This window comes from Arabidopsis lyrata (assembly GCF_000004255.2).
Source record: "Arabidopsis lyrata subsp. lyrata unplaced genomic scaffold ARALYscaffold_6, whole genome shotgun sequence".
Lineage (NCBI taxonomy): Eukaryota > Viridiplantae > Streptophyta > Magnoliopsida > Brassicales > Brassicaceae > Arabidopsis > Arabidopsis lyrata.
The window spans coordinates 7,298,553-7,324,179 of record NW_003302550.1 but is presented as its reverse complement, the minus strand read 5'-3'; the positions used below and the strand labels follow the sequence as shown (position 1 = coordinate 7,324,179).

The following is a 25,627-nucleotide window of genomic DNA, read 5'->3' as shown; positions in this document are numbered from 1 at the left end:
AAATGTTATTGAAAATGATATTCAAAATGTTATATCCTATACTATTATTTGGGAGGTACATCCTATAAGTCGTAACGTTAATTTTGTAAGAAATTATAATATATGCCAGTAGAGATCTCTAATCATAATCATTTTAATTTCATGTCACTAACATTAACAAATTAATTAAAAAACGGGTCAAATAACGAAAAACGGGTTTAAAGATCTTAAAGATATTAGGTTGTTATATTTTGTTTAGATATAAATACGTATTCAAGCAATTCGTAATCTTTGAGAATATATTCAGTTTCCCTAAAATCTTTGAGAATATATTCAGTTTCCTTAAAACCCTTTATAAAAAAAAAAAAGTTATAATAGTTGTTATATTCTAGATCGTTTTTTTTGTTTAGTTTTACGTTTTTTGTTTAGCTTAATCACGCATCAATATAATCAGCTATTCAGTTTCCTTAAAATCTTTTCTAAAGATTGTCAAATCTCTCTGTTAGATAATTTTGATCCTATCTTCGAAATAATCTAGAATATACCTTTCTAAAATATTATCTAACTATTTTATGCTAATTAATATATTTCTGATTCTCCTAATTATCACAAACAATCTACAACTATAAATATCCATTTAGGTTTGACGTACCTTTCTCACCGAAATCATCTCAGCACCATTCTCATATCCTACAATTAAAAATACAGCAGAAATGGCTATGGTTAGTCGCTACACTCTTCTTAACAACTTGAAGCCTGTCAAGACTTTTTGGTGTATTCAAGTTAGTATACTTCATTCGTGGATTTATTTTACAAAAAGTTCTGGCATGTCTTTGGAAATGATTTTGACAGATGAGGCTGTAAGTACCATTGAAATTTTATACAATTCTCTTTGTAATATATGAGTCGTAAGTTTTAAGTCATCTTATTTTAATTACAGGGTAACAAAATTCAAGTAGACATAAAAAACGAACACATTAGCAAATTCCAAAGGTATGTTAAACCGTTTTTTTCCTTTTTTTAAAAACCATAAAACTGGGCCCACAAACCCAATATAATCCATTAAAAAACTTAGACCCAATACAACTATTTTTTTTGTTTGTTCACAATTACACAATAAAATTATCAATACCTAATTGAACCAAAGAAATTGTTAATCTCATATAAAAAATACAAATCTAATGCTGCTAAATATATTAAACTCTAAAATACAATATTTTCTCCTTATTTAGTCAAATAAAATATATAACATTATATCTAAATAGTAATAAATATAAAATATTATTATATATTCCTTTTTATATTATACTATTATACTATATTATTTCTTATTTCTTCGAACAAACTATACAATTTAATTCATGAAAAATATTAAATCCCGTGCTGTATAGCACGGGTCATGATCTAGTTTCATGGTTTGTATTTATCTATACTATTAATTGGGAATCACTCAAACATAAGTAACCTTATTTTGGTAGATTAATTACAAAGAATGCCATTGGTATTTTTAAATTTGAAAAAGGAAAAAAATATAATATCTATTTGATATTTGTTTTTTTATATAAAACAAAATCCAAAATTAAATCAACAAATTAATAACTACCCAATATTTATGGAAATTGTTTGAAGTAGTTCCCATAATATAAACAAATTAATAACTATCCAAGATTTATAGAAATCTTTTAAAGTAGTTTCCATAAAAAATCTAACTATTAATTTCAAAATTGTATATATGAAAACTTATTTAATTTTGTAATATATTTTGAAATATTTCCGAAAAACAAAAAAATCACTTTAATATCATCATATATTTTCGGTTTTAATTTATTTCTTTAAGAAAATATACTAATAAATTCTGATTAATGGAAGAATTTTTTTTTTTGAAATTGTAGATGTTAACTTATTTACAGTACAACCTCTATATATTAATAACCTCTCTAAATTAATAACTTCTTCCGGTCCCGAGTTACGACCATTGTAAAATATGACATAAATCGATAAATTAATAAAATAATAATTTTTAAAAAAATCTCATGTAAACATATGGTCCCATCTAAATCATAAATTAATAACTTTATTAACTTATCAATATATATATATACATTATATAAATTTATATATGTTATATATGAATTACTATGATATATATTTAAAATATTATATGTAAAAAATTTGATGAAATATGACTCTGTTATTCGAAAAAAGTTTGTGTTATTTTTTTAACTTAATAATTATTTCTCTACTTGTTATCGGTTTTTAAAAGATATTTTTTATAAAGAAAAAATTTATTTATAGATAGAATTTTTTTAAGAAATTACAAAATTAGTGAAATCTCTCTATAAATTAATAATTATTAATTTATTTATAAATTAATACCTCTCTAAATTAATAAAATTTTTTGGTCCCAACATTATTAATTTATAAAGGTTTTACTGGGTAAGGTAATGTTAGATATTTCCGGAAGCGACAGTCCAATTTAATATAATTGAAAAATAACAAAGCATAGTTTATTTTTGATTTTTATAATTTCCATAATAAAACTATACTAATTAATTTTGATTAGTTTAGATGGAAGAAATAAAAAGCAAATTTGATTATTATATTTCCCAAATAGAATATAAACTAGATATTTTGATTTTTGAAATATAGAATATTCCTCGAATAAATTAGAGATTTTAGATTCCTCAAAATCTCGAAATATTTTGTGATTTGAATGCAATTCATAAACCTAGACAATCCAAACTTTCATCTCATGTTTTGATTTATTAATTAAATATAATAATTTTAAAAAATCAGTAAATATATATTAGGCTAATAAGGCAATATTAGTAGCCTATAAAATGTTGCCCACTACATTAAAAATAACATATGTAACATATGTATCACTACATTAAAATTGTCAGACCATATAATAATATAATCAGTTTAAAGATTAAGTTACAAAAATTATTATTACAACAATTAAAAATTTATCATGTGTTTTCTCATGGTTAACATACTATTGTTTTAAAACATTTACACACAACTCTTCACTAACCATAATTTTATATATTTACACCAAACTATTAATACACCACATAAAATAAAATTATTTTTGTAACACTACTGTATATCAATCAAAACTATAATATTTTCACATTTTATATTAATTTTTTACTATTTTTAGTTTAAAATTTTTAAGATTTGCAATTTTATAAAATTTATCCCGCACGAACGTGCGGGTCCAGATCTAGTTTATTTTAAAATGAATATCGAAAAACTAGTTAGTACGGTCTCGGTACGTAACTATCCCTAGATTGTTAGTTTTATTTGACGGTAATTTTTGGATATTCTTTGTCTTAAAGATTAGGTCAATCACAACCAAAAAACGAATTTCTCTCCCAGATACGATTCTCGAGACCGACTTTTCAAACACTTTTTTCGGCACCGGTAGAGCTTTCGCTCACCGGTGCCGGGAGCTTTCTCCTCCTCGTCGATCTACTCTCAAAGGTTTTATTTTCTGGTTATCTGCATTCTCTTGTTTCCTTCTGTTTCGGCTCTCTTCCCTCCCCTTTTATCCAAAAAGCTTTATGACCGCATTACCTTCGAGCCTGCTCTTATTTGGTACTAGTTCTCCTCTTAACCTTTTCGCGATTCTCGTGGATGATCCCTCTTCTCGGCTCTCCTTGAAGTCAAGATCAGCATCTCCTTGTTCCTCGATGGATGGGAGCTCTGCCTCGACGCCGGAGCTGTGGAAGCATCAAACCATGGGCGAATCAACTTCTGCAGACCGAGCTTCATCATCCGCATCTTTTGATTGGGTAGATCTTTTCTCAGAAGCCCCCAAATCGGTCGCCGGACAGCCCAAATCCGTTCTGCCGCCGCCGCTTTTGGTGAGGATGAGAAGAAGAACCTGGCTAAACCTAATGGTGCCTCGTTTTGGGCCTAGCCCAAGTCCCTTTTGTCCTCCTTCCAGCACATTACCCAAACTTTCGAAGCCCACGAAGACTTCCGCTGGGTTAAGCTCATGTCATCTAAGGCCCAGGTCTGATTTTAATTATGTTTTACAAAGCCCAAATTTTCTGAAGTTGTTATTGTTTAGGGAGAGTAATGAACGCTTTCCTGTGATGGTGATGATGGATTTAGCTTGGATTAGTAGTTCTCTTTCCCAAAACCTGGTCGATAGTTTATCTCGTTTGGTCCGTTTGCTTCATCGTTTGAGTCTAGTCTTGATTCGTTTGGAGGTAATTTCTCTTTGGAAGTGTCCTAGAGTGTTGCTGCCCGTGCCAAGTATTATTAATTTCCTATCAAGTTCCCTCCCTTTAGCACCCTCCAACTCTGTCTTGGCTGGTAATGGACGCCACGCTAACAGAGTAATGGTTTGTTTGGGCTGGCTTGATAGTTACCTTTGTCGAGATCAGATGCTAAGTTTACTTTGGACTCTATCCAAGACTCTCTTACCCAACCATATGCAATTGGCCTTTAGAGTTAAGAAGACCGGCATTATGACCCTGTCTCTACGGAGTAGGTGTTACCGAAGCTTTTTCAACTCTCTACCTACCCATTCACCAATTATCGAGTTCAGTCATGTGTTAATCTATTGCTTGGATAATTTGCAATCTTCTGGTAGGTTGGAAAAGTACGGCATTATGACCATGTCTTCAAGAGGTGGTTACCGTCTCTTTTTCAACCTCGTTAACCCGTCAGCCTCCTCTGCGGAGCACCTTTCCAAAAGCTCGGATGCATTGTTTATACACCAATTGCCCAAAAGGGTGAAGAAGAACGGCATTATGATCCCGTCTCTACGGAGCGGTGGTTACCGAAGCTTCTTCAACTCTCTATCTCCGCCTCCCCTGAAAACCAAGCTCATTCATGTGCAAATCAAAGAGTTCAGGTACAATACTCAAACATTTAATAGCTTGAAGAAGAATGGCATTATGACGCCGTCTCCGAGGAGAGGTGGTTACCAAAGCTTCTCCAACCTCTTTTACCCGACAGCCTCCTCCGTGGAGCATTTTCTCAAAAGCTCGTTTGCGTTATTCGCGCGAGCCGTCTATGACCATCCGTTGGTCGAGGATTTCGCGAAGCCCGTCTTCATGGTCGAATCCGCTATGGCCTCAAAAGATTCTTCAAACTTTGCAAACCTTTTTAAGATGAGCATCATTTTGGAAAACTCATGGAGCCTTTATCTTTATTCCTATTGCATTTCCTTAGCTACAACTTGTATGAACTTCCCTCTTTTGAGGTTTTAAGTGAATGAATGCTTGTTTGACAAAAAAAAAAGATTAGGTCAATCATGAATAATTGGGTTTTGAGACCCCATACCATAAATGATTCGAAATTTATCATAATTTATGCGGAGATAAAAACAAAATTACCTACGTAAAAAAAAACCGCCGACATAAGTCACAAAACTACACTGCAACGTTTGGGCCTGAAAAGCCCAATGAAAGAGGGTCATTATATTCATTGTCCGTAGCAGCCTCAAGTGCTGAGGATCTTCTTTCGAAACGGATAGCGTTTAAGACTTCAAAATTATCTTACTACGTTCGGCAATAAATCTTAACCATCATCAATGCTACAGGCCATAAGCAACTGAAATGGTGAGAAAATAGCAAATTCAAAGATGTGGTTTCAAAGTATACAATAACAAGAGGTAATTTTCTACATCAAATCTTGTAAATCGTACGAAGACTTTGTTTACACTTCAACATTCATATCTTAATTTGTCAAAAAGTGACTAATAAGTTTTCATGTTCTGTGCACTTGCCACTAGTTTTTGTTTCTTTTGGGAAGAAGCCCACAAACTTACAAGGCTTGCAACAAAGACCTCTCTCCTACTCATTATGACCGTACTATGATCAGTTCCGGCGATAACCTCGACTTCAACCGCAGGGAACTTCCCTTTCATGTTCCATAGACAATCAATAGGAACAACAACATCTTTATCCCCTTGCACCACATTGATTTTAACACCGGATTTTATCAAAGTTTCAAGGTGTTTATCCGTGAATTTCGCTCCTCCGCATATCACATTGTGCATGCTATATATGCCATCCTGATTGATGTGTGTGCTTTGTCAATTCCATTATCGATGTTGGTAGTTTCCTAAACATTAAAGAAAACAGAATGTTAAAGACGGACCTTCACCAACAATAGTCCTTGTCTATATATATATATATATATATATATATATAAATACGGACTTTCTCCAAGTTACAATTTTGATGATTCTCTCCCATGTACGGTGGTGTTTACAAACAACCAATCAAACGCCACGGCCAATGTGTTCATACCAAGCCATCATCGACGTAAAAAACGAAGTCGGTGGCCAAAGTTTTTTCTCGGCGATCACATTAATTAAGAGCATCACAACTTGCTCCTTCTTTTGAATCAGGAAAATACGGCTAAAACCAAAACAATAAAGAAAAACATTTCAGAACAAACGTTGTTTAAAATTGTGAAGAGAAATCAGATTCCTATGATCGGAAAACTCACCGGAGCTACTAAAGCGACAGACTTGACGTTGTCGGAGAATTTTGCAGTTAAGGCTATTGCAATGATACATCCCATGGAATGTGCTACAACATGAAAAAAAAGTCAAATTATTTGGTAAAATAACCGATTTCTCGATCATTTCGACATGTTCATTAAACGAATATTGACTGGCTCTTGGTTTCGGGCTGTCTCCAAACCCGAGAAGATCGACAGCAAAGAATCTGTAGTTAGTTTTTTCGGTGATCTCTGGTAAATATTTGAACACTGTGTTGGTCCAAAACGATGAAGATCAAAATAACGTTCTCTACCGGTTTGTTGCTTATCAACAAATCTGATCAAAATGAAAATAAAATAAATGAGAAGTTAAAACAGAACATAACCCAACTAAATCACTTATATTACTAATTACCTGATATTGAAGGTTGCTTGACGATCACGTTAAGTTTATCACTGTTGGTCCAAGAAACACAAGTCTTGCAACCACAATCAGACCACCGGTTTGCAACCTCATGAGAGACTTTCTTCATCGTCTGAGAAAAAAGGAATTTTCTCAGGAATGTAACGATACCAATTTTCTTGGTTATCTCAGGGAGTTTTTTCGCAAACCGGAGAAAACCGGCCTGTCGGAAAACGTTTCTCCTCCGATAGAGAGTCTCCGAAAGAAACTCGTACCCTGCAAAATCTGTTTTCTCTTGAGGGTTTTTACAGTGACAAGACTCTAATTTTTCTTCCATAACTTCGTCGAGGAATCTGAAAACGATGCAAAGAAAAGCGTCGAGGAGGTAAAAAAAGAAGAAGACGGCCCAACTTGGAGCTCCGTTGATGACTGATATACATTTTTCTGAGAAACTCGAAGCAATCATCACAACGATCTTTAGAGAGAGAGATAAATAGATAAAGAAGAGACTCTCTGGTGAGAAGAAATATCTCTTTAAGACAGGTTTTTATAGACTTTAGATGCATTTCTTTGATTTTACAAGGAGTTAATTATCTAATTAATTTATAAAAAAATTATCTAATTAATTTATATATTATGATTTAAGGGATTGAGTTTACTTAGATGACATAGTTTTTTTTTGGAATATACATGGAGACTGAATTAATTGATTTTTTTTTTTTTGACATCTTTGGATCGACAAGCCCAATCCATAGCCAATCCCTACTACGCGGAGTAACGCGATTTACTGGAGTCGAACTCCGGTGGAGAAGGCGGAGTCAAGTGGACTTAACCACTTGACTAAAAGCACATCCCCAGAGACTGAATTAATTGATTAATCATAGTCCTTTTAAAATATAATTTAACCAGGTGGAAGATCCATGCGTTGCATGGGTTGAAATTAAATATAATAAAATGCACATGTTTCTAAAATATTTTAATCGTATTTAAATTGGTTGACGGTGTTTAAAAAATTAATGAGATTTGTATCCAGTTTAAATTTCTTAATTGGCCAACTAACTATCCAATTTCAATCTAAGTCATCTCAATTCTCAATAGAGTTATCATCTCATGGTGTATTTGATCCATTTTCAATCTCAGTAACTCCAATACTCAACGTAACAGAGTTATAGTTGCCCATTATAGGACATTTTTAAACAGTGAAAATTCATCCGAAAATGTTGACTATTTTCTAAGGTCTTGACTCTTGAGGAATGTTGAGTACCACAGTAGAACTCATCCGTTTGAATAATATAAGTTTGTGTAATCTTTTTTTTTGTAACCGAAGAGTTTTGGACGAATATTTGAGACCAAGAACCTGACTAAGGGAAAACTAGCTAAGGGTAGAATTTGAACCCAAAACTTGGTCATAATCCTTAAAGAGTTCCCAAAATCCACTGATCGTGTTAAGCGGAATCTTTCATTCAAAATATATAAAACGTGTAAGCTATTTGGGAATATCTTTTTTTTTTTTTTTTGGTGAGCTCTATTTGGGAATATCTTATACGCTCTATTTCTAACAATTAAAACAAATTTATCTAGTGTTTTTTTTTTTAAATTGTAAAAATTTAAAAACCGAGTTTTTAGTTTGTTGTCAAGTTAAACAAGTAGAGAATCACGGGACAATATATAACAAGTAGGAAACTAAATGATTAGAGACTTTCTTTTTATTTTCCTCAGTCGACGTCGCTGACCAATTCGATGCAGACTCATAATATGTTGGTCTACTTTAATATAATTCTTCTAGGTGGAAGACCCATGCGTTGCATGCGATTGGAATTAATATATAGAATGCAATATGTTATTTCTAAAATATATTGAAATATGTTTAGCTGTTTTAAAACATATTGACTATTTTAATATTTCATATCAAAAAAATTATTGTTATAGAAATTTTTTATTTAGGGGAACTTTTGAAAAATGCATGCTTGGTGTGTCTATTTTTAAAATGCTTCGTTTAGGTGTTTATTTTTAAATATAAATTTTATTGAATTGAAAAAATTTATAAAGTTTTATAAGGTTTGTAAGGTATTTTTTGAAGGTAACTATTACCTGTAAACTCGATCCAAGTGTTTGTAAGGTTTAATAAAGTCTTAGAAAGTATTTTAAAAGGTTTTAGAAAGTATATATAAGATATTGCTCACAAAAAAAAAGTATTTATAAGATATTTGTAAAATACTTATACGGTATTTATAAAATATTTATAAGATTTAAACACATATAAAAGTAGTTTGTGTATGTTTTAATAAAATTACACATATATTTAGATAAATTTTATTTTCTTAAAAGCATTTTTGATCGGATTTTAGATTAAAACCATACATATTTTCTAAAAGTCAAGTGATATTTCCCAAGAATGAAATGTTTTAATGCTAAGGTCTAAGGCCATCTTCAATGGCATATCAGGGGAGGTGATCTTAGCTTTTTTTAATCCAAAATAATGGCTTGTTGGGCTTAAGATCAGCCAGCCCGCTCTCATCCTGGATCTGTTCTTCAAGGAGTTGCGGGGTGACGTGGCGAGTTTCTATTGGGCGGAAGAATTGGGAAAGGAAAAAAAAATTTCAGCGAATAGATTCAGCGAATCACAATCTTCAACATCTGGTCCTTCCATGATGCAGAGGATTCCGTTTTCGTAAAGATTAGTCTTTTATCCAATCTTTAGGGTTTTAATTTTCCTTTCTGATTTTGGATTTCAATGGCGCCTTTTGTTGAAGTCTGTAGGTATAAGCCTGTACCCCTCTCATTGAGCTCTCTCTGTACATGTCATTGCCGTTCCACTCAGAGAAAATCTCTTCTTCTTCACCATTTCTCTGAAAAGTATTTGAATTTGCGTCTCGTCGATCCCAAACCATTGTCTCATTCTCGCTGTAATTGGATTTCTGTTAAACGGAGAGTTATCACGGCCGTTGCACGAGCTGAATCAAATCAAATTGGTGATGATGGCAACTCAAAGGAGGTAACTTTATTCCTCTTTCTTACATTCATTCTGTTAAACCTCTATAGCGTCTGTGTCTGAGTAGGAGAGAGAGAAGTTTTATCAGAGGATAGGCAATTTTAGCGTAGTTGTAAAGTTTCCCGATGGTGTTAGCTTAATAGTACTAAAACTCGTGTTAAGAACTTGAGGTTTTACGGGAATTTCCATAAAGAATCGTTCTTGTGGATTGCTATGAAATGCTGAGAAACTTATCTTGGCATTGCTGCAACTCTCGTCTGTTTAGGAACACGGCAGAGATCAAGAATTGCAAAATGTTGAAGAAGATTCGAGTTTCGATTCTCAGGAGCAGAAGTCTAGAAGCCAGTTTAAGAAAAGAGTAGTTTGAGGTGAGTCTTGTTCCGCTTAACAGTGAGGGGTCATGAGATTGATATGGAATCGAAACTGAAGTTTCAAGGTGGATGTGATATATGGATGGTGAGATGTGTTTGCAGTGCTAGAGATGATGATGGTGAGAGAATGATAGCATGTGATGTATGTGAGATATGGCAGCACACAAGATGTTGTGGGATTGATGATACAGATACTTTGCCTCCACTTTTTGTTTGTTCTAATTGTTGTGAAGAATTTGCAGAGCAACAGAAGAAAGTGTTGCAGCCAAAGTATGAGTTTCCAAGTGCAGAGAATGTGTTTCTGATTGAATCAGGTGATGATTACTTTGGAGGAGATGAGAGATCTCTTGGTATGATTTTTCCTGAAGAAAACTTTCTCTTACAAAACCCCTTTTTGGATCAAACATTGTGGATAAATCAATTCTTTTGTAAATGAAACATGATTGTATATGATTTTGTGTTGTTTGATTGTCTCATCAATCTGATACAAAGGGAGAGTTTTTATAATTGTAATATGTTTTAAAAGTTTTTTATTATTATATTATTAAATCTTATGATCTTAAACATGTTCTCCCACTAATCAAACTTTTTAACAAAAGATCTTAACTACTGATCTTACATTTTTTTAACAATATTTTTACTCTAAGAACACCCAAAGGTGATCCCGCATTGAGGATGCCCTAAGTGACTCAGGCTTAGTCCTTTTATATACAAACATCATTTTTAAGGATTTTAAAATTCTACTGTCTGAACGAAGACTTACGTACACATATGTAAAATATATCAATCTAAAATTTAATGAGAGAAGAATCTCTTGTGTGAAATGTTAATAATTAGTTTAAAACTTTAGTCACTTAGTAATTAGTACTTCTGATTTAGGATCAAGGTCCATTGCACCCACTACCTCTGATAAACTAAGACTATGATTAAAGGCAAGTTCTTAAAGTTTTCTTAAGCTAGATCTTAGCAATAAATGATTAAAATTAAATCCCAACTAAGCCATTATTGCTAAGAAGGTTTCTTAGGTAAGCAACAAAAAAATACTAGTTAAGAACCATATTTTTAAAATATATTACTTAAATATTCCTAAGATGTATTTCTAAGACACTATGGATAATCATGCTCTAAGTGCGCAGACTTAGAAAATTATCTAAAACAAATGCTTTTTTTCTATCAGACTATAACATTGATAGTCTCCTATCTCTTTGTTGTCAACCTAAACCCTAATATTCTCTTACTTTTCATCTATAACATATTGACTAGTAATTGCTTCTAAAATCTCCCAAATTTCAAGTCTTATAATTTTATTTTCAACAACAATATGCATGATACAAATTTGAATCTGCAATAAAAAAAAGAAACACTGATACAAATTAACCGGTAAGAACAAATTTGATTGTCGAATATGTTTGAAAGTATTTAAGACTCAACATATATAAAACTTCTATAATTCCACGAATTTCAGTCCTCAAAATTCTATAAAACCATTACACATTGTTAAAATGATGGCTAGAACAAAAGAAATATAGTAGTGTCTAATTCAATCATCAGTAATTCAGTAGTATTATTTCAGAATTTTATTGAAACATTACATATTGTGAAAAATGTTGTTAAGAAAATGATATCACAAAATTGTAGAAGTTTCTATATACTTCTGTTAAACAACAACCGTCCGATCAACAGAGTAAAGAAAAACTAGATCCAACGGTTTAAAAAGACCAAAACAAAACAAAAAGAGATCATTATACATCCGACGGAGAGAAGAACCGTTTGCCCTCTCTCTATCTTCCTTATCTCTCTCCGCCACTCTCCTTCTCTTTCTCCGAACTCTTCAATGGCCGGTCTACTCAAAACGCCGTCTTTGAATCTCACACCAACTCTTCTTCATGCTCCCTCTGTACCCTTTAAGCCCTTTTGTGTCTCCTTCGCCGGAGGAAGAAATACCAGCGTCTCACTCTCACGCCGAGCTTCTCTCCGGTCTGTCTCTAGCGGCTATCCTCTCCGGTTATTGAACCTCGTACCCTTTGCTTCGGGAGAAGCTGAGACGACGGAGACGGAGGTAGAATCGAACAAACCCGAAGTTCAGGTTTTTCGATTTCGGCTCACTTGTGTTCAACCTTTTGGGGGTTTTATGTTAGTTAGGGGATTAGGGTTTCGAAATTGGGATACTTCGATACTTATTTCGAGTCTTATGATGACTAGTTGTTGAAAAGTTGAGAACTTTGGATACTGGAAGTTAGAATTTGCTTAAAGTTTTAAACTTTGTTGATTATATTACCCTCTAGAGGAACGTTCACATGAAATAAGAGCAATGAATAGGATTGTTATTCAGTCTATTCAGGCGTCAAATAGTGAATGTTAATGTTTCTAAGGATTTACCTAATCCGATGATTGACATTGGTATGATGTGTTCCCAAAATGAAGGAGTTTCACTAATAATTTTGGACCATGGTGTGATCTTGTATGGGGGCCACAGAGAATGTTCTGAAGCTTTTTGGTGTTAATCTGATTGTTTAGGTTATTAGATTGTGTTGGTAGTGTGTGTTTGAGATTTTGTTCTGTTTCAGCTTTTATCAGGAATTGATAGGACTCGTCTGTGTAAACTCGATTGCTCTTTTTCTGACTTTTTTACTTCTGAAATCATGGAGCAGGAGACGGATGGTGCTGTTGATGTGGAGAATGAAAATGCCGGTGCTGAGGAGGTTGAAGCTGAGGAAGAAGAAGCAGCTGTTGTCACAGCATTGCTTAATTCATATAAAGAAGCTTTAGCAGACAACAACGAGGGGAAGATTGCTGAGATAGAAGCATCTTTAAAGTCCATAGAAGATGAAAAAAATCTGCTTGCGGATAAAGTAGCGTCTTTATCCAATGAATTGTCGGTGGAGAGGGATCGTCTCATTAGAATCAGTGCAGATTTCGACAACTTCAGGAAGAGGACTGAGAGGGAAAGGCTAAACCTTGTTTCAAATGCTCAAGGAGAGGTTGTAGAGAATCTTTTGGCTGTTTTGGATAATTTCGAGAGGGCTAAATCCCAAATTAAGGTGGAGACTGAGGGAGAAGAGAAAGTCACTAATAGCTATCAGAGCATATACAAACAGTTTGTAGAAATTCTGGGGTCACTTGGTGTTATCCATGTAGAGACAGTCGGCAAGCAGTTTGATCCAATGGTAAGTTACTAAATACATCTTTTCTTCTTTCCAGTGATCAAGAAATGAATTTTTGTTGCTCAGCTTGCTGGTTGGGTTAATCTTTAACTATGGAAGTGATCTATAGAATCAAAGTTGTTTTGGAAGTTAGGTTAGCTCGTTGGTATAGTGCCACCAGAATAATCTTGATCATCAGAATGTAGATGTGGTTGTTAATTGAAAGGTGGCTAGATCAGATGGATAGAACAAATTATGCTGAATGATACTTTGTGATGCATATAATCATTAAATCTTTGAGGTTTAGGATCCCTTATCCCAGTTAGATACCTTTTGGTTTAACAAAGTTTGAAGAACATAACCGCTCATGCGTCTTAGTCCTAAGAATACATCTCACTAAAGTTTTTGGAGACTTTAGATGTTACTTTACAAGTTGGGTTTCAATGACAATGAGTTGGTAGTTAACCTAATCTAATGCCTTTGTTTGTTGGCCTTTTCAAATTCCTAACAGCTGACATCTCTTTATCCTTTTGCTTTTCTCTTTGTTGTGTAAAAAAAGCTACATGAGGCAATAATGAGAGAAGATTCTGCGGAATACGAAGAGGGTATAGTACTAGAAGAATACAGGAAAGGTTTCTTGCTAGGCGAAAGGCTTTTACGTCCTTCAATGGTGAAAGTATCAGCTGGACCCGGACCAGAAAAGCCCCGTGAAGCTGAAGTAGAAGAAACAACTGCACAAGGAAGCTCAGAAGAAGAAGCTTCTTCATCTTGATATTGAAGATAATCAAGACTCAGCAGTTTTGTGTGCGTGTGTGAGAGAGATACAGAGAAAGAGAGAGAGGTCTGTTTTACCATTGATTGTTGTTATTGTTATTGCTACGTTGTATCATTTCTACAGAGTCTAGAAGTAATAGATCGAGATTTTTAATGAACTCTTGAATTTTGAGTAATTGATACCGGAAGGCGGAAGATAATGCCATAATTGATTATTTTCATCTCTCTATACAGCTTGAAAATTAGAATTTAGAAGCATTCAGACAAAAAATGTTGATAATTGGAACAAACATAAAGTCAATACAGTTAATTGTCTTTTGAGTACTATGGCCTACGGTTCCAAAGTATTGTCGTTTGTTCTTTTGGTTAATAGGGTTCTAAGAGTTATCCATTTTTGTGTAAATAAATGTTAGGGCCATGTATTTTGGGTGGTATCTTGAATTGGATTTTTTTTTTCTTTTGTTAAATTTTGGATATTTTTAGTGACCTTGGGATCCATGCATTAGACCAGGTAATAGGGTAAATAGTGTCATGCAGTGAAACAATACTAAATTTTATCCTCAATAATGATAATATCTCATAATTTTAGTATCGGATACTAGGTCTGAGACTGAGAGGTTGGTCCATCTTTAGTTTCCTAGGACAATGCATTATGCATGTCTTGTGTGTAACGTACAAGTACAAATGCAGTTCTGTTCCGGTTATTGGTTATCAGATTCCGTTTTAAGAAACGTGTTAACCAGAAGCGAACCGAATATATTTGTATCCCCTTGTTGGCTAACGAATGTTACAGAAATCTTTTGTTGGCAAGAAGAAGTAGAGTTTATGTATCAGTTATGGCTTTCACTTCACAGTTTGCGAGGAGAATCTATTTCGGTTTTTTGGTAAACCAAGACAAGAGTTAGAAGAAGAACTCTATGCTTCAAAAGAGGCATATGCGGATATGCCACGTGAAACGCATGGAGGGAAAAAAGCTAGCTATTGTCAATGACAATTAGTATCATTATTACAGGAAACATTGTGACTTCATTTTACAGCTAGTTTTTTCTTTTTCTCCAAAGACTAATTTTTCTTATGGCCTAGAAGCGACGTTTGTAAATTGCAATGCAAAGGAGAAAAGTTAGTTTATTGATTAGTAGTTGAAATTAATAAATTACAATTTTCAATTTAAAAAAATTCCAAGAAACTATTTCTAATGTTTTTTTCATACATGCAACTCTATAAGTTCTACTCCCTCCGTTTCATAAAGAGTGTCGTTTTAAGGTTTTATTTTTGTTTCACAAAGAGTGTCGTTTTAGGTTTTCAATGCAAAATTTAATGATTTTTTATGTTTTATGACTATTAGTATTCTGCAGATTGTTTTACTATTGGGCAGATTATGTTTAGGTATATAGTTAATGATGTTTTTGTTTAGAAAAAACAAAAAATTTAATGTTTTTTTAATCTGTGTGCAAAACTCTAAAATGACACTCTTTGTGAAACAGAGGGAGTAATAAATTACAACTCATGCAACTATTTCTAATAAATTACAATTTTCAATTTAAACAAATTCCAAGAAACTATTTCTAAAGTTTTGTTTTGAATCTGTAGTCAACTTGTGAGTTTCGACTTTGAGGGAGTTGTTGACTCCGCTTGATCATGGGTTTGAGGCTGCCCACCGTCGCGGTAGTCAATTCCATCTCCACGCATCTCATGGTCATGTCGCACTTGTTTATGCTTTTGCACTCAAGTTTATTGCTTCCTTTGCCACAAATGTCAAAGCCTTTGCAGCTGCCTCTTCGGGTTAGTGTATCTAGTATCAAGCTTCGAAAATCTTTCAAAGTTCCTTTTGTGTTTGGTCTTGCGAGTTGGTGGTGCTAGTATGGTTTTATGCGGATGTGAAGTTGCTAAGCTCTGTGCTACTGACTCCAGGAGGGACTTAGTAGAGTGAGTAAGCATTGCCTGCCTCATTAAGCTTGGTGGTTCCGCAGTCACATGTTTGTCTCGGACTATTCGTTGAACGGACTGCTTCCTCGCTTCTCGATCTTCCGCTTTGTTTCTTTGTAACTTTCATTGTTGTCTTCGTTTCTAGATGCACTTTAGGGAAACGTTTTTATCTTGCATCAAACTGTCTTCTACCATTATCATTATGTTAATGGTTTGAATTGATGATTTGGTGCAAGAAAGTGGTATGCTTCCATGTTTTTTATCCATTTTTTGGCATGGGATCATGTATTTGGTTATGCTTAATTGTGTAACTCAAACTTTCATTGTGAAATGGATATTTACATTCTTTAGTTCGCAAAAATGGCAATTATTTTGTTCGTAAAAGTTTAATTCAATGCCAAACCATAATATTGATCAATTAAATTATTTAGGGACACACATTAGTCTTTTCTCGTGCTTTTTGACCGAAAATTTACCAAACCTGTCTCGTCTTATAGTGATAGAGAAATTATATGACAAGTCTTAGTTCACACCTCTGTATGAGCCATACCTTTTAGTTCGTTGAACCAGAAATAAAATTCATGAACCAAGGAGTCACTTGTGTTTAAAAGATACATAGGGTTTCGTTTTCTTTCATCTTTTGTCAAATCGACAATTAAATAAACCTAATGTTGGTTTGTCCAGAGAAATGAAATATTCGTGTATGTTCGAAAGATATAATTATTTGTGTATAGAGAAATATCTTCAAATATGACAAAAATAAGTTCTAATTTTAAAAACTCAAGACTACAAATATTTAATTTATAAAGGTTCACAACAGTTAATGGTACTATAATTTATAATGGAACGCCTTCTTAAAATTTTAGTAATTTTTCTAAATTTAAATATGGTAACTAATTCATGTTGATTTAGCAGTCAAAATATTCACTATAGAGTTAGGAGCATGGCTTGAACTCTTTCACACTATTAGTATTATTTTAGGTTTAGAAGGCTACTATAGCAAGGAATTCAATGATATCAAGATAGATAAATATATGATATTTTTTGTGGTAATTTATAAAACACCTACATGTACTATTTATAGTATTCCCTTATATAACATATCCAAAATTTGTAACTATGTTGTAGTGGGCGATGGTTCTCACTTGTAAAAGAGTTGCCATATTGATTAATATTATAGATCGATTCTTTTTAAATGTAGATTATTTTGTTATTTTGCATAGTTAATCAAAAATAGTGTAATATTTTAGATCTATTAAAAAATTGATACGTAAACTATTCAGCGGTTACATTTATTCTAAATAATTAATCGGATCTCGGTTCGGAACCTCCTATTAACAAAAAATATCCGAACCGAACATATATCAATGAGGTAGGGTATAATTTTTTTTTTTTTTTTCCTGCGAGGTAATTAAGTGACTCTTAACCTCTTTTCTATCATTTCGTATAAATTTCTAATTTTGATTATGTTAGATATATTGACATCGTTGATTAATCATGATTCATGCCAAAAATATCGCATTCTTGTCATCATTCATGCACATTATCTTTTGACGACTAAATTGGTCCTACTCCACCTATACAATATACATAATTAATTATATAAATTTATAATACACCCAACTTAAATGGTCCTGAACCTAAAGCTTCATCTTCATTCTTAAATACCCAATTGCACTCCCAGCAATTAAGGAGAAAAAGAGACATAAATTAAAATTTCAGAAAAATGACTATGATAATGTTTTGTGACCTACAAATTGCTTCTGGCTAATATACTTTTTGTGTGCAAAAAAAGGAACCTGTCAATAATGCACTTTTTTCTCATACAGTTAGAGTAACATCAATCAAAAAAAAAAAAAAAAAAAAAATCAATCAATCAAATCATTTTCATTTGGATTTTAATGATATAGCGGACAGGAACTAATCTACTGGCCGACTTAATGTTCTAGAAAAGGCCGACTCTAATTTTTTTTTTTTTTTTTTTTTTTGGTAAAGTAATTTATAAATATTTAATAGTTTTGTGTTGCAAACAAAACAGTTATTTTTCTTCTATTTCTTTCTTCTCGGCAGTCAGCACTATTGCTATGTGTTATACAACAAATTTTATATAATTTCTACAAAAAAAAAAAATTATATAATGACACAATTAATGCACTAGCGAAAAACAGTTTTATCAGCAATAGAATTAAATTGTCATATCCGCTAGCTATGAAATTTCACTCTTGGTCGTACTAAATTTTGACACTAGTACAAATTTTGATTTTGAAATATAGGCAATCCAAAAATTAAAATTTAAGTTTAATTACTTTGTCATTCGGTGTTTTATATATATATATATATATATATATATATATATATAGGTGGTTAAACGGTTTTTTATTAGTGCATGTTGTGAAACATAATAAACTAGGATAATGAAAAATTTAATACTCCTTCTGTTTCGGTTTAGTTGTCGTTTTAAGATTTAAATTTTGTTTTATAATAGTTATCGTTTTAGGTTTTCAATGCAAATGTTTGGTGAAAATTCCAGTTTTATCCCTACTGTTTTAATGTTTTGGCCAATGAATTTTTTTATAAAATATATTAATAAAGAATAAAACATAAAATTTAATATTTTTCTTAATTTGTGTGAAAAAAACCTTAAACGACAACTAAAACGAAACGGATGGAATATCAATTATATAAAGACAAAAAAATAGATTTTAATCGCAATCACATTTAAAGATGCAAATATTTATTTGCAATACCAAGAAACTAGGTGACATATATAGATATATGAAGCTGTGCTTAAGAACTTGTCTACGTAGTTATGCTCAGCCATTTCCTCAATGAAATTATGAAACCACCTAACTCAGTTCAGCCCTTTTTATTGACACGAGCGAAATATACCATTTTCATAATAAATATCAATCAATGAAGCTAATAAATACTAATTATATCGACAGTAGACGCTCTTCCATCTTCCACCAAGTGACCAATTGATCTTTCGATTCTCATTAACTTTTAAATTGAGTTGTTGTCATATATCAAATCTCTTCCTATTCGTTTTTGAATAACTCTTTACAACAAAATTTAATAATCTTATCAAGAATACTGATCGGTCAAAGTTTCACACAAATACAACAATGACATAGAGAAATTGCATTCTTCTTTTATAATCTTTATCATCATCTTGATTTAATGTTAGATAGAGAAATAAACTTTGGCCGGCTATAATCTCGACTGTTGAGACTTTTTGATACGATCTTGAGCTCAGTTTGATGATCCATTACCATGTCATTCGATTAAGGAACTAGAATCGCAATACGAAAATGAAAGAGCACACAATAAATTATGAGTTCATGCACCTCAGAATAATGATACTCTACGTCTCAACCAAGCTTACTGTCGGCAAATTCACTATCAAATCATCACTGGATGGCACAGAAACTCGAGTCATATAGAGATCGTCGAGCCCATTACAACATAGTAGTAAAGACGAAGAATAATAATCTAGCTAATTAACTCTTTAGACCCTCCATTTTATACGGAGTCTCCTACTTAATCAAACCGAGGAGATAACCTCCCCCAAACTCCAATTCAGTCCAATTCCGTCCGGTTAATTAGTCTTAGTAAACCAAACCCATACGATGTCTTCAGGGACAAGTACAACTGGAAATCATGAAAATTCCGAAGAAAAATAAAAATATTAATAGATACTATCTACAAGATATATGAAAAAGGAACATAAATAATTACAAAGTCACCACTCTTTCTGCTATTAGCTCAAAAGGCCGTCGTCCCCCATGTCAGTCGTTAGGTGAGCCATTTATTTTCATGAAAATTATAGAAAGAAAGAAAGTTATATTTATTTTCATTAAAATTGTATTAGAGAAGAAAATTATCATTATTATTATTATGTTATTACTTTAGCAGAAATTTTGGTTTATGAAAGTGAAAGAAGAACATATGATATAAAGTTTTGAGTTAGAAAATATTAATAATAAAATTATAACGAAGAGGATAGGAAGATGGAACGGTGATCGAGAAGATACAAAACAAGATGACGGTGGTTTTGATATTCTACTAGAACTAAGAGCATCTCCAACTCACCTCTATATTTGCCTCTAAATTCTATTTTAGAGGTAAATTTACTCCAACCCACCTCTATTCTCACCTCTAAAATAGATATCTCTATTTTTTTCTCTATATATAGAGGTGAGAATAGAGAATCTCTATTTTTTCCTCTATAAATAGAGTTAAAATTTTTAGAGAAAAAAATAGAGGAATACATTGAAGTAAAAATAGAGAAAACTTACCTCTATTATAGAGATAGAGATAAAAATAGAGAAATACATTGGAGATGGTCTAACAATCACATGCCTGCGCCAAATTTACAATTACAAAATCCATCTTTTTTGTTGGATACATCATACATCTCAATTCTCATATTGCCATTTAATACCTCTTTTTTTCTTCTTGTTCCAATACTTGACGATGACAAATGTATTGGAATGCTTCCCTGTTTTATCCTTTTTGCCTTGGAACCATATGTATAGGTTTCAATCTCTTGGTTGTAACCTAAACTGTTTTCAATATCTATAAAATATTTACAATTTAGCAAAAAAAGACAAATGTAAGTTATAACTCTAGCCAAGAGTTAGATGGATGAGTCATAAGTGTCATACTCCTTTCGTCTTCATACTTAATACTCCCTCCGTTTCGTTTTAATTATCGTTTAAGGTTTTTTCACACAAATTAAGAAAATCATTAAATTTTCTGTTTTACCCTTTATTAATATATTTTATAAAAATTTCATTGGTCAAAACATTAAAACAGTAGGGATAAAACTGGAATTTTCACCAAACATTTGCATTGAAAACCTAAAATGACAACTATTATGAAACAAAATTTAAATCATAAAACGACAACTAAATTGAAACGGAAGGAGTATATAAGATGTTTTAAATATTTTTTTCTGTTTTAAAATATAAAACGTTTTACAATTTTTTGTAACTTTTAAATACATTTTCTATTTCATAACCATTTGTATTCTGCATTTTTTGATATCACTAGTTAAATTTTAAAAAATTAAATGTTAAATGATAGTTTAAAAAAATAAAAATATGTATTTTTAACTAAAACATCATATATTTTGAAACATAGAGAATAGTAAATAAACAAAAATACAATTAAACTAAATATCTCAATATATGGAATATATCACAAAATAAAAGTAGTAGAAGTTTAAAAACAAAAACAAAAAAAGTTAATGCAAGGATTTGTAGTAGTATTATATAGAACATTAAATTAAAACAAAACAGATGGAAGTATCCGGTAAGAACGTGGACGGCTGGTGGGAATGAATTGTCACAATTAAATCATATCGTATAGCTAGTATGGGTCCCCGTCGTGTCCTCCTATCGAGTCGTCGAAGGTGTCTGTCTTTAAAACATCGCCTATAGACTATAGTTATGACTCTGAGTTTCTTCTGAGGAAACGGGACGTTGTTTGTAACTTTGAAATTGAAATGCTAACCACGAATACATAAAAGAAAGCTAAAACTTTGTTCTTTATCATATCAGTAGAGTAGTATTTTCTATTTCTCGGTTAAAAAACGACACTTGAAACTCCAAACTTTGATTTGTTTGATGATGCATGGATGTGTGTGAGAGAGATAGAGAGAGAGTTCCATGTCTTTTGATGCTCATTTACTCAAAGTTCAAAGTTTGATTGATATGGGAATGCATTGCATGGATTAAATGATTATTTTTGGCATGTGGAGTCGTGGACAACAACACCTCCACACTTCACTCTCTATTGGTGGTGTAGGCGGACAAAAATCGGATTACCTATTTCTTTTACCGATTTGGACAAAATCGCTGCAATCCCCACCCGATCAGTGCATAGGCGGCCGATTTTTAGAACAGGGATTTATGTTAATAGTTAATACCTCTCACCCTTATTTTTATTTTTTTGGGCAAATCCTCTCTCACCCTTATAATGTTTACTTTTTGTTACTAGAGAATTAATCAGAAGTAACACTTGATTTTTTTTAAAATTGCACGTTGTTAATTTCCTTAAACAAACAAAACGACGCATTTCCTTTCTAAAATGTTTCCACATATGAGTGTATATACACTTTTATATTACGTTGTCCCTCTATACACGTTTAGACCTACTTAACCCTTTTTCTCTTTCTCTCTTCTTTCTCTTTCTCTCAGTATATATAGCCAAAAGCTTTGTAGTTCAAGTCTACCACAAACAACTCCGAGAGAGAGAGAAAATATCAAACTTATTTTCTCTTGTCGTCCTCTCCTCTTTTGTCTTCTGAATATTCTGGGTAATATTTTTTTGGTTCTCGGTTTCTCCGACTCTTTCCACTCGAACCTAGCTTAAGAGGTAACTAAATCACTCCATATATACTTCAATAAAACTTCTTTAAGAAAATATGTACATGCTTATTATTTGTTGAAGATTTTTTCCAAGAGAAATTTAGCTTTTTGGAATGAGGTTATACTTAGCTTCTCTAATCAATGACGCGTGGGGGTAGTCTTGACCCTTTGTTTTTCTTAAACCTGAATGAAAGAAACTTTGAATTAAGCTTATGTTATCTTTGTGGCATGTCTATTACAGAAGTAATTAGTAAAAACTCAACATGTATTTTTTAGAGAAAATCAAAGAGGGAGAAAACATGAGTAGAGGTGGAGAAATGGAAGAGAGACTGCTAAATGGGTCAGAGACAGAACAAAGGAGAGAGAGTCTCTACCTGAGAAAAAAGATTTGGAGTGAAGTAAGGAAGATGTGGAGAATAGCTTTACCATCAACTTTGTTTAGAGTGATGTCGTTTGGATGCGTAGTGGTGGCTCAAGCCTTCATTGGCCACTCAAGTGAAACGGGTCTCGCTGCTTATGCTCTCCTTCAAAGTACTTTCATTCGCTTCATCTACGGTATTATGGTATGATCCATTAAAATACTATAATTTTCGTCAAAAAAATTCCATTACAAAATATACTTTTTGGTACTAATAGTGAATTGTTGTGGTTTCACACTGTTTTTAACATTTAAGGAGACAACCATATGAAAAGTAATGAATTTATAATGTTTTTTTTTTTTTTTTTTTTTCTGATATAATGTAATGAATGAATGGTATATTGTTTATTGATTTCCAACTCAAAAGCAAGTAAATAATTGATAAACATATTATATGATAGAGTAGAAATTATATAATTGAATCGCATGGTAATATTATTACAGGCAGGTATGTCAAGTGCGACAGAGACGTTATGTGGACAAGCATACGGAGCACAACAATACCCCATGATGGGGATATACTTACAACGTTCTTGGATAGTAGATACCTTTATAGCCACTCTCTTCGTCCCTTTCATCGTCTTCGCGGGTCCCATTCTTCGGTTATTAGGCCAAAACGTTGTGATTTCCGAGACAGTAGACGAGATTTACCCATGGGTCATCCCTTATCTCTACAGCCTCGTGTTCACTATGACAATGCAAATGTACCTCCAAGCGCAGATGAGAAACGCCATCATTGGCATTCTCTCGACCCTAGCCTTGGTATTGGACATTGCGGCCACGTGGTGGTGCGTGAGCGTGATGGGGATGGGGATCCATGGTGCGCTTCTAGGGCTTAATATAAGCTCATGGTCAGTGGTGATAGCCGAGTTTGTATATGTGTTTGGAGGGTGGTGCCCGCATACTTGGACCGGCTTTAGCACTGCTGCTTTTGTTGATCTTATTCCCATGCTCAAGTTATCCATTTCATCCGGCTTCATGCTCTGGTAATTTGCTTTTTATTTTGAGGGATCAAAACATGACTATTAAGTGTGGACCACTAGTAGGCTCATAGAAATTTCTAGTGACTCTTCTTTTGCATCTCTTTTTTTTTGTTGCTTCAAACAGCTTAGAGTACTGGTATATGAGCATCATCGTCTTGATGTCTGGATATGCAAAGGATGCGAATATCGCAATTTCCGCTTTCTCCATATGGTATTACTTAAATCCATTATGCAAAAAGTATAATATATGAATAAGCATTTTCTTTTTTTGATATATATGAAAACTAAACACTCAATTGACATTTGCAGCCAATATATCTACTCATGGGAGATGAACATATGCTTTGGCTTGTTGGGTGCAGCATGGTTTGTAACTATATATGTACACTCATTCACAGTATTTTGTTTTATTTATTTATTTATACATATATTATTTGTTTAATACTATAGAGAATGGTATCTATGAATCCGAAAATGCAGTGTACGGGTGGCGAATGAATTGGGAAAAGGCGATGCGGATGCTGTGAGATTCTCGATAAAAGTGGTGCTTGTGGTCTCAGCGGTGATCGGTGTGATATGTTCCGCTCTTTGCCTAGCGTTTGGCGGTCAGATTTCGTATTTGTTCTCCGATAGCCCTGCAGTTTCGGATGCAGTCTCTGATCTCTCCCTCGTCCTTAGCATATCTATACTCTTCAACATCATCCAGCCCATTCTCTCTGGTTAGAAAACTAAACCCTTATATTAGGCATATATAAATTATAACATAAGCTTTTAGATTTCACTAATTTGTAACCACAAAAATTAGTTCACTAATTTGTAACAAAAAAGAAAAAGTTTAATATTTGTTGAACATAAACAGGGGTAGCAATTGGAGCAGGGATGCAGAGTATGGTAGCATTTGTGAACTTAGCATCATATTATGCAATTGGTGTTCCTTTGGGTGTCCTCCTTATATACGTTTTCAATTTTGGTATTAAGGTACATAAATATGAAAATTGATATACAGTACTTAATCATCAATCATTAGAACTAATGATGACTTAGATAAATTATATTGTATGCTTTTGAATTTTGATTATACAGGGACTCTGGTCTGGAATGTTGGCTGGAGTTGGTGTACAAACGTTGATATTGTCTTATGTTATTTACAAAACTGACTGGGAATTGGAGGTAATTTACTTTTAACATTCACTCTTATATAACTCGAAATTTTTTTATTAGAAAATTCATTATATTAAATGTATGATTTTATCTAATTACAGGTTAAGAAGACAAACGAGCGCATGAAAACGTGGACTCTAAATTTAAAGAGATGAAGAGAGGAAGTGAATGCACAAAGAAATCAATTTAAAGAAATATTTTAAGAAAATTTTAAAATATTCTTTCCTTTTTTTTTTTTTTTTTGAAAAATGAATAATTTATGGGTGTTATATTGTGGTTTTTGAACTATCAGTGTTGAGATTGCATTATTAGGTTAATGCAACTCTGATAACTTTGAAAAAAGGTTAAGAAGGATGAACTTTTTCTTTTAGTCGGAGAAAAAAGCCGTTTTACAGAAAAGGTTGTTATTAGGATTTAAAACAAAAAAAAAATATTATGGGAGGTTTGTAATTTTAATTTTTTCTTGACTTTTTATTGGATGTATATTTTGTTTGTGGGCAAAAAAATTCGAATCGTTTTGAGTGCTTGTAATCGTGATTTTTTAAAATAAATTTTTTCACATATATATATATTATAAAGAAATGTTACAAAACTTTCGCGAGCTATATATAATCCCGTGTTCATGATCAAGA

At 32.7% G+C, this 25,627-nt stretch overlaps 4 protein-coding genes and 2 long non-coding RNA genes across 8 annotated transcripts; 5 read left to right on the top strand and 1 right to left on the bottom strand.

The window, feature by feature from the left end:
* The first annotated feature begins 3,376 nt into the window (after nucleotides 1–3,376).
* LOC9307849 lies at nucleotides 3,377–5,241 on the top strand. Its single transcript, XM_021022131.1, has one exon. It carries the CDS (start codon nucleotides 3,549–3,551, stop codon nucleotides 5,208–5,210), a length of 1,662 nt encoding a protein of 553 aa, XP_020877790.1. The 5' UTR covers nucleotides 3,377–3,548; the 3' UTR covers nucleotides 5,211–5,241.
* A 318-nt stretch (nucleotides 5,242–5,559) lies between these two features.
* Nucleotides 5,560–7,404, bottom strand: LOC9309916 (probable lysophospholipase BODYGUARD 5). The gene is given in 8 exon segments (XM_021022157.1): nucleotides 5,560–6,007; nucleotides 6,009–6,066; nucleotides 6,165–6,319; nucleotides 6,321–6,365; nucleotides 6,457–6,555; nucleotides 6,557–6,746; nucleotides 6,748–6,787; nucleotides 6,866–7,404. Coding segments are annotated over 8 exon segments (1,350 nt in total). The 5' UTR covers nucleotides 7,320–7,404; the 3' UTR covers nucleotides 5,560–5,698.
* Nucleotides 7,405–9,647: 2,243 nt separating this feature from the next.
* Nucleotides 9,648–10,666, top strand: LOC9309915. The gene is made up of 2 exons (XR_002331289.1): nucleotides 9,648–9,848; nucleotides 10,111–10,666. It is a non-coding gene; the product is annotated as an uncharacterized LOC9309915 (long non-coding RNA).
* A 1,167-nt stretch (nucleotides 10,667–11,833) lies between these two features.
* Nucleotides 11,834–14,356, top strand: LOC9309913 (protein GrpE). Of its 2 annotated transcripts, none has more exons than XM_002873800.2 (3): nucleotides 11,834–12,302; nucleotides 12,868–13,383; nucleotides 13,919–14,356. In XM_002873800.2, exons 1-3 carry the CDS (start codon nucleotides 12,051–12,053, stop codon nucleotides 14,129–14,131), a joined length of 981 nt encoding a protein of 326 aa, XP_002873846.1. In that variant the 5' UTR covers nucleotides 11,834–12,050; the 3' UTR covers nucleotides 14,132–14,356. The 2 variants fall into 2 exon arrangements, with proteins under 2 accessions (XP_002873846.1, XP_020877792.1); XM_021022133.1 differs by having other exon boundaries at nucleotides 11,965–12,275.
* Nucleotides 14,357–15,629: 1,273 nt separating this feature from the next.
* LOC110227584 lies at nucleotides 15,630–16,412 on the top strand. The gene is made up of 2 exons (XR_002331288.1): nucleotides 15,630–15,915; nucleotides 16,045–16,412. It is a non-coding gene; the product is annotated as an uncharacterized LOC110227584 (long non-coding RNA).
* A 5,814-nt stretch (nucleotides 16,413–22,226) lies between these two features.
* Nucleotides 22,227–25,526, top strand: LOC9309911 (protein DETOXIFICATION 25). 2 transcript variants are annotated; one of them, XM_021022124.1, is made up of 9 exons: nucleotides 22,227–22,440; nucleotides 22,675–22,996; nucleotides 23,296–23,837; nucleotides 23,959–24,045; nucleotides 24,144–24,200; nucleotides 24,315–24,553; nucleotides 24,694–24,812; nucleotides 24,918–25,004; nucleotides 25,097–25,526. In XM_021022124.1, exons 2-9 carry the CDS (start codon nucleotides 22,697–22,699, stop codon nucleotides 25,148–25,150), a joined length of 1,485 nt encoding a protein of 494 aa, XP_020877783.1. In that variant the 5' UTR covers nucleotides 22,227–22,440; nucleotides 22,675–22,696; the 3' UTR covers nucleotides 25,151–25,526. The 2 variants fall into 2 exon arrangements, with proteins under 2 accessions (XP_020877783.1, XP_020877784.1); XM_021022125.1 differs by having other exon boundaries at nucleotides 22,230–22,440; nucleotides 22,710–22,996.
* Nucleotides 25,527–25,627: the final 101 nt, after the last annotated feature.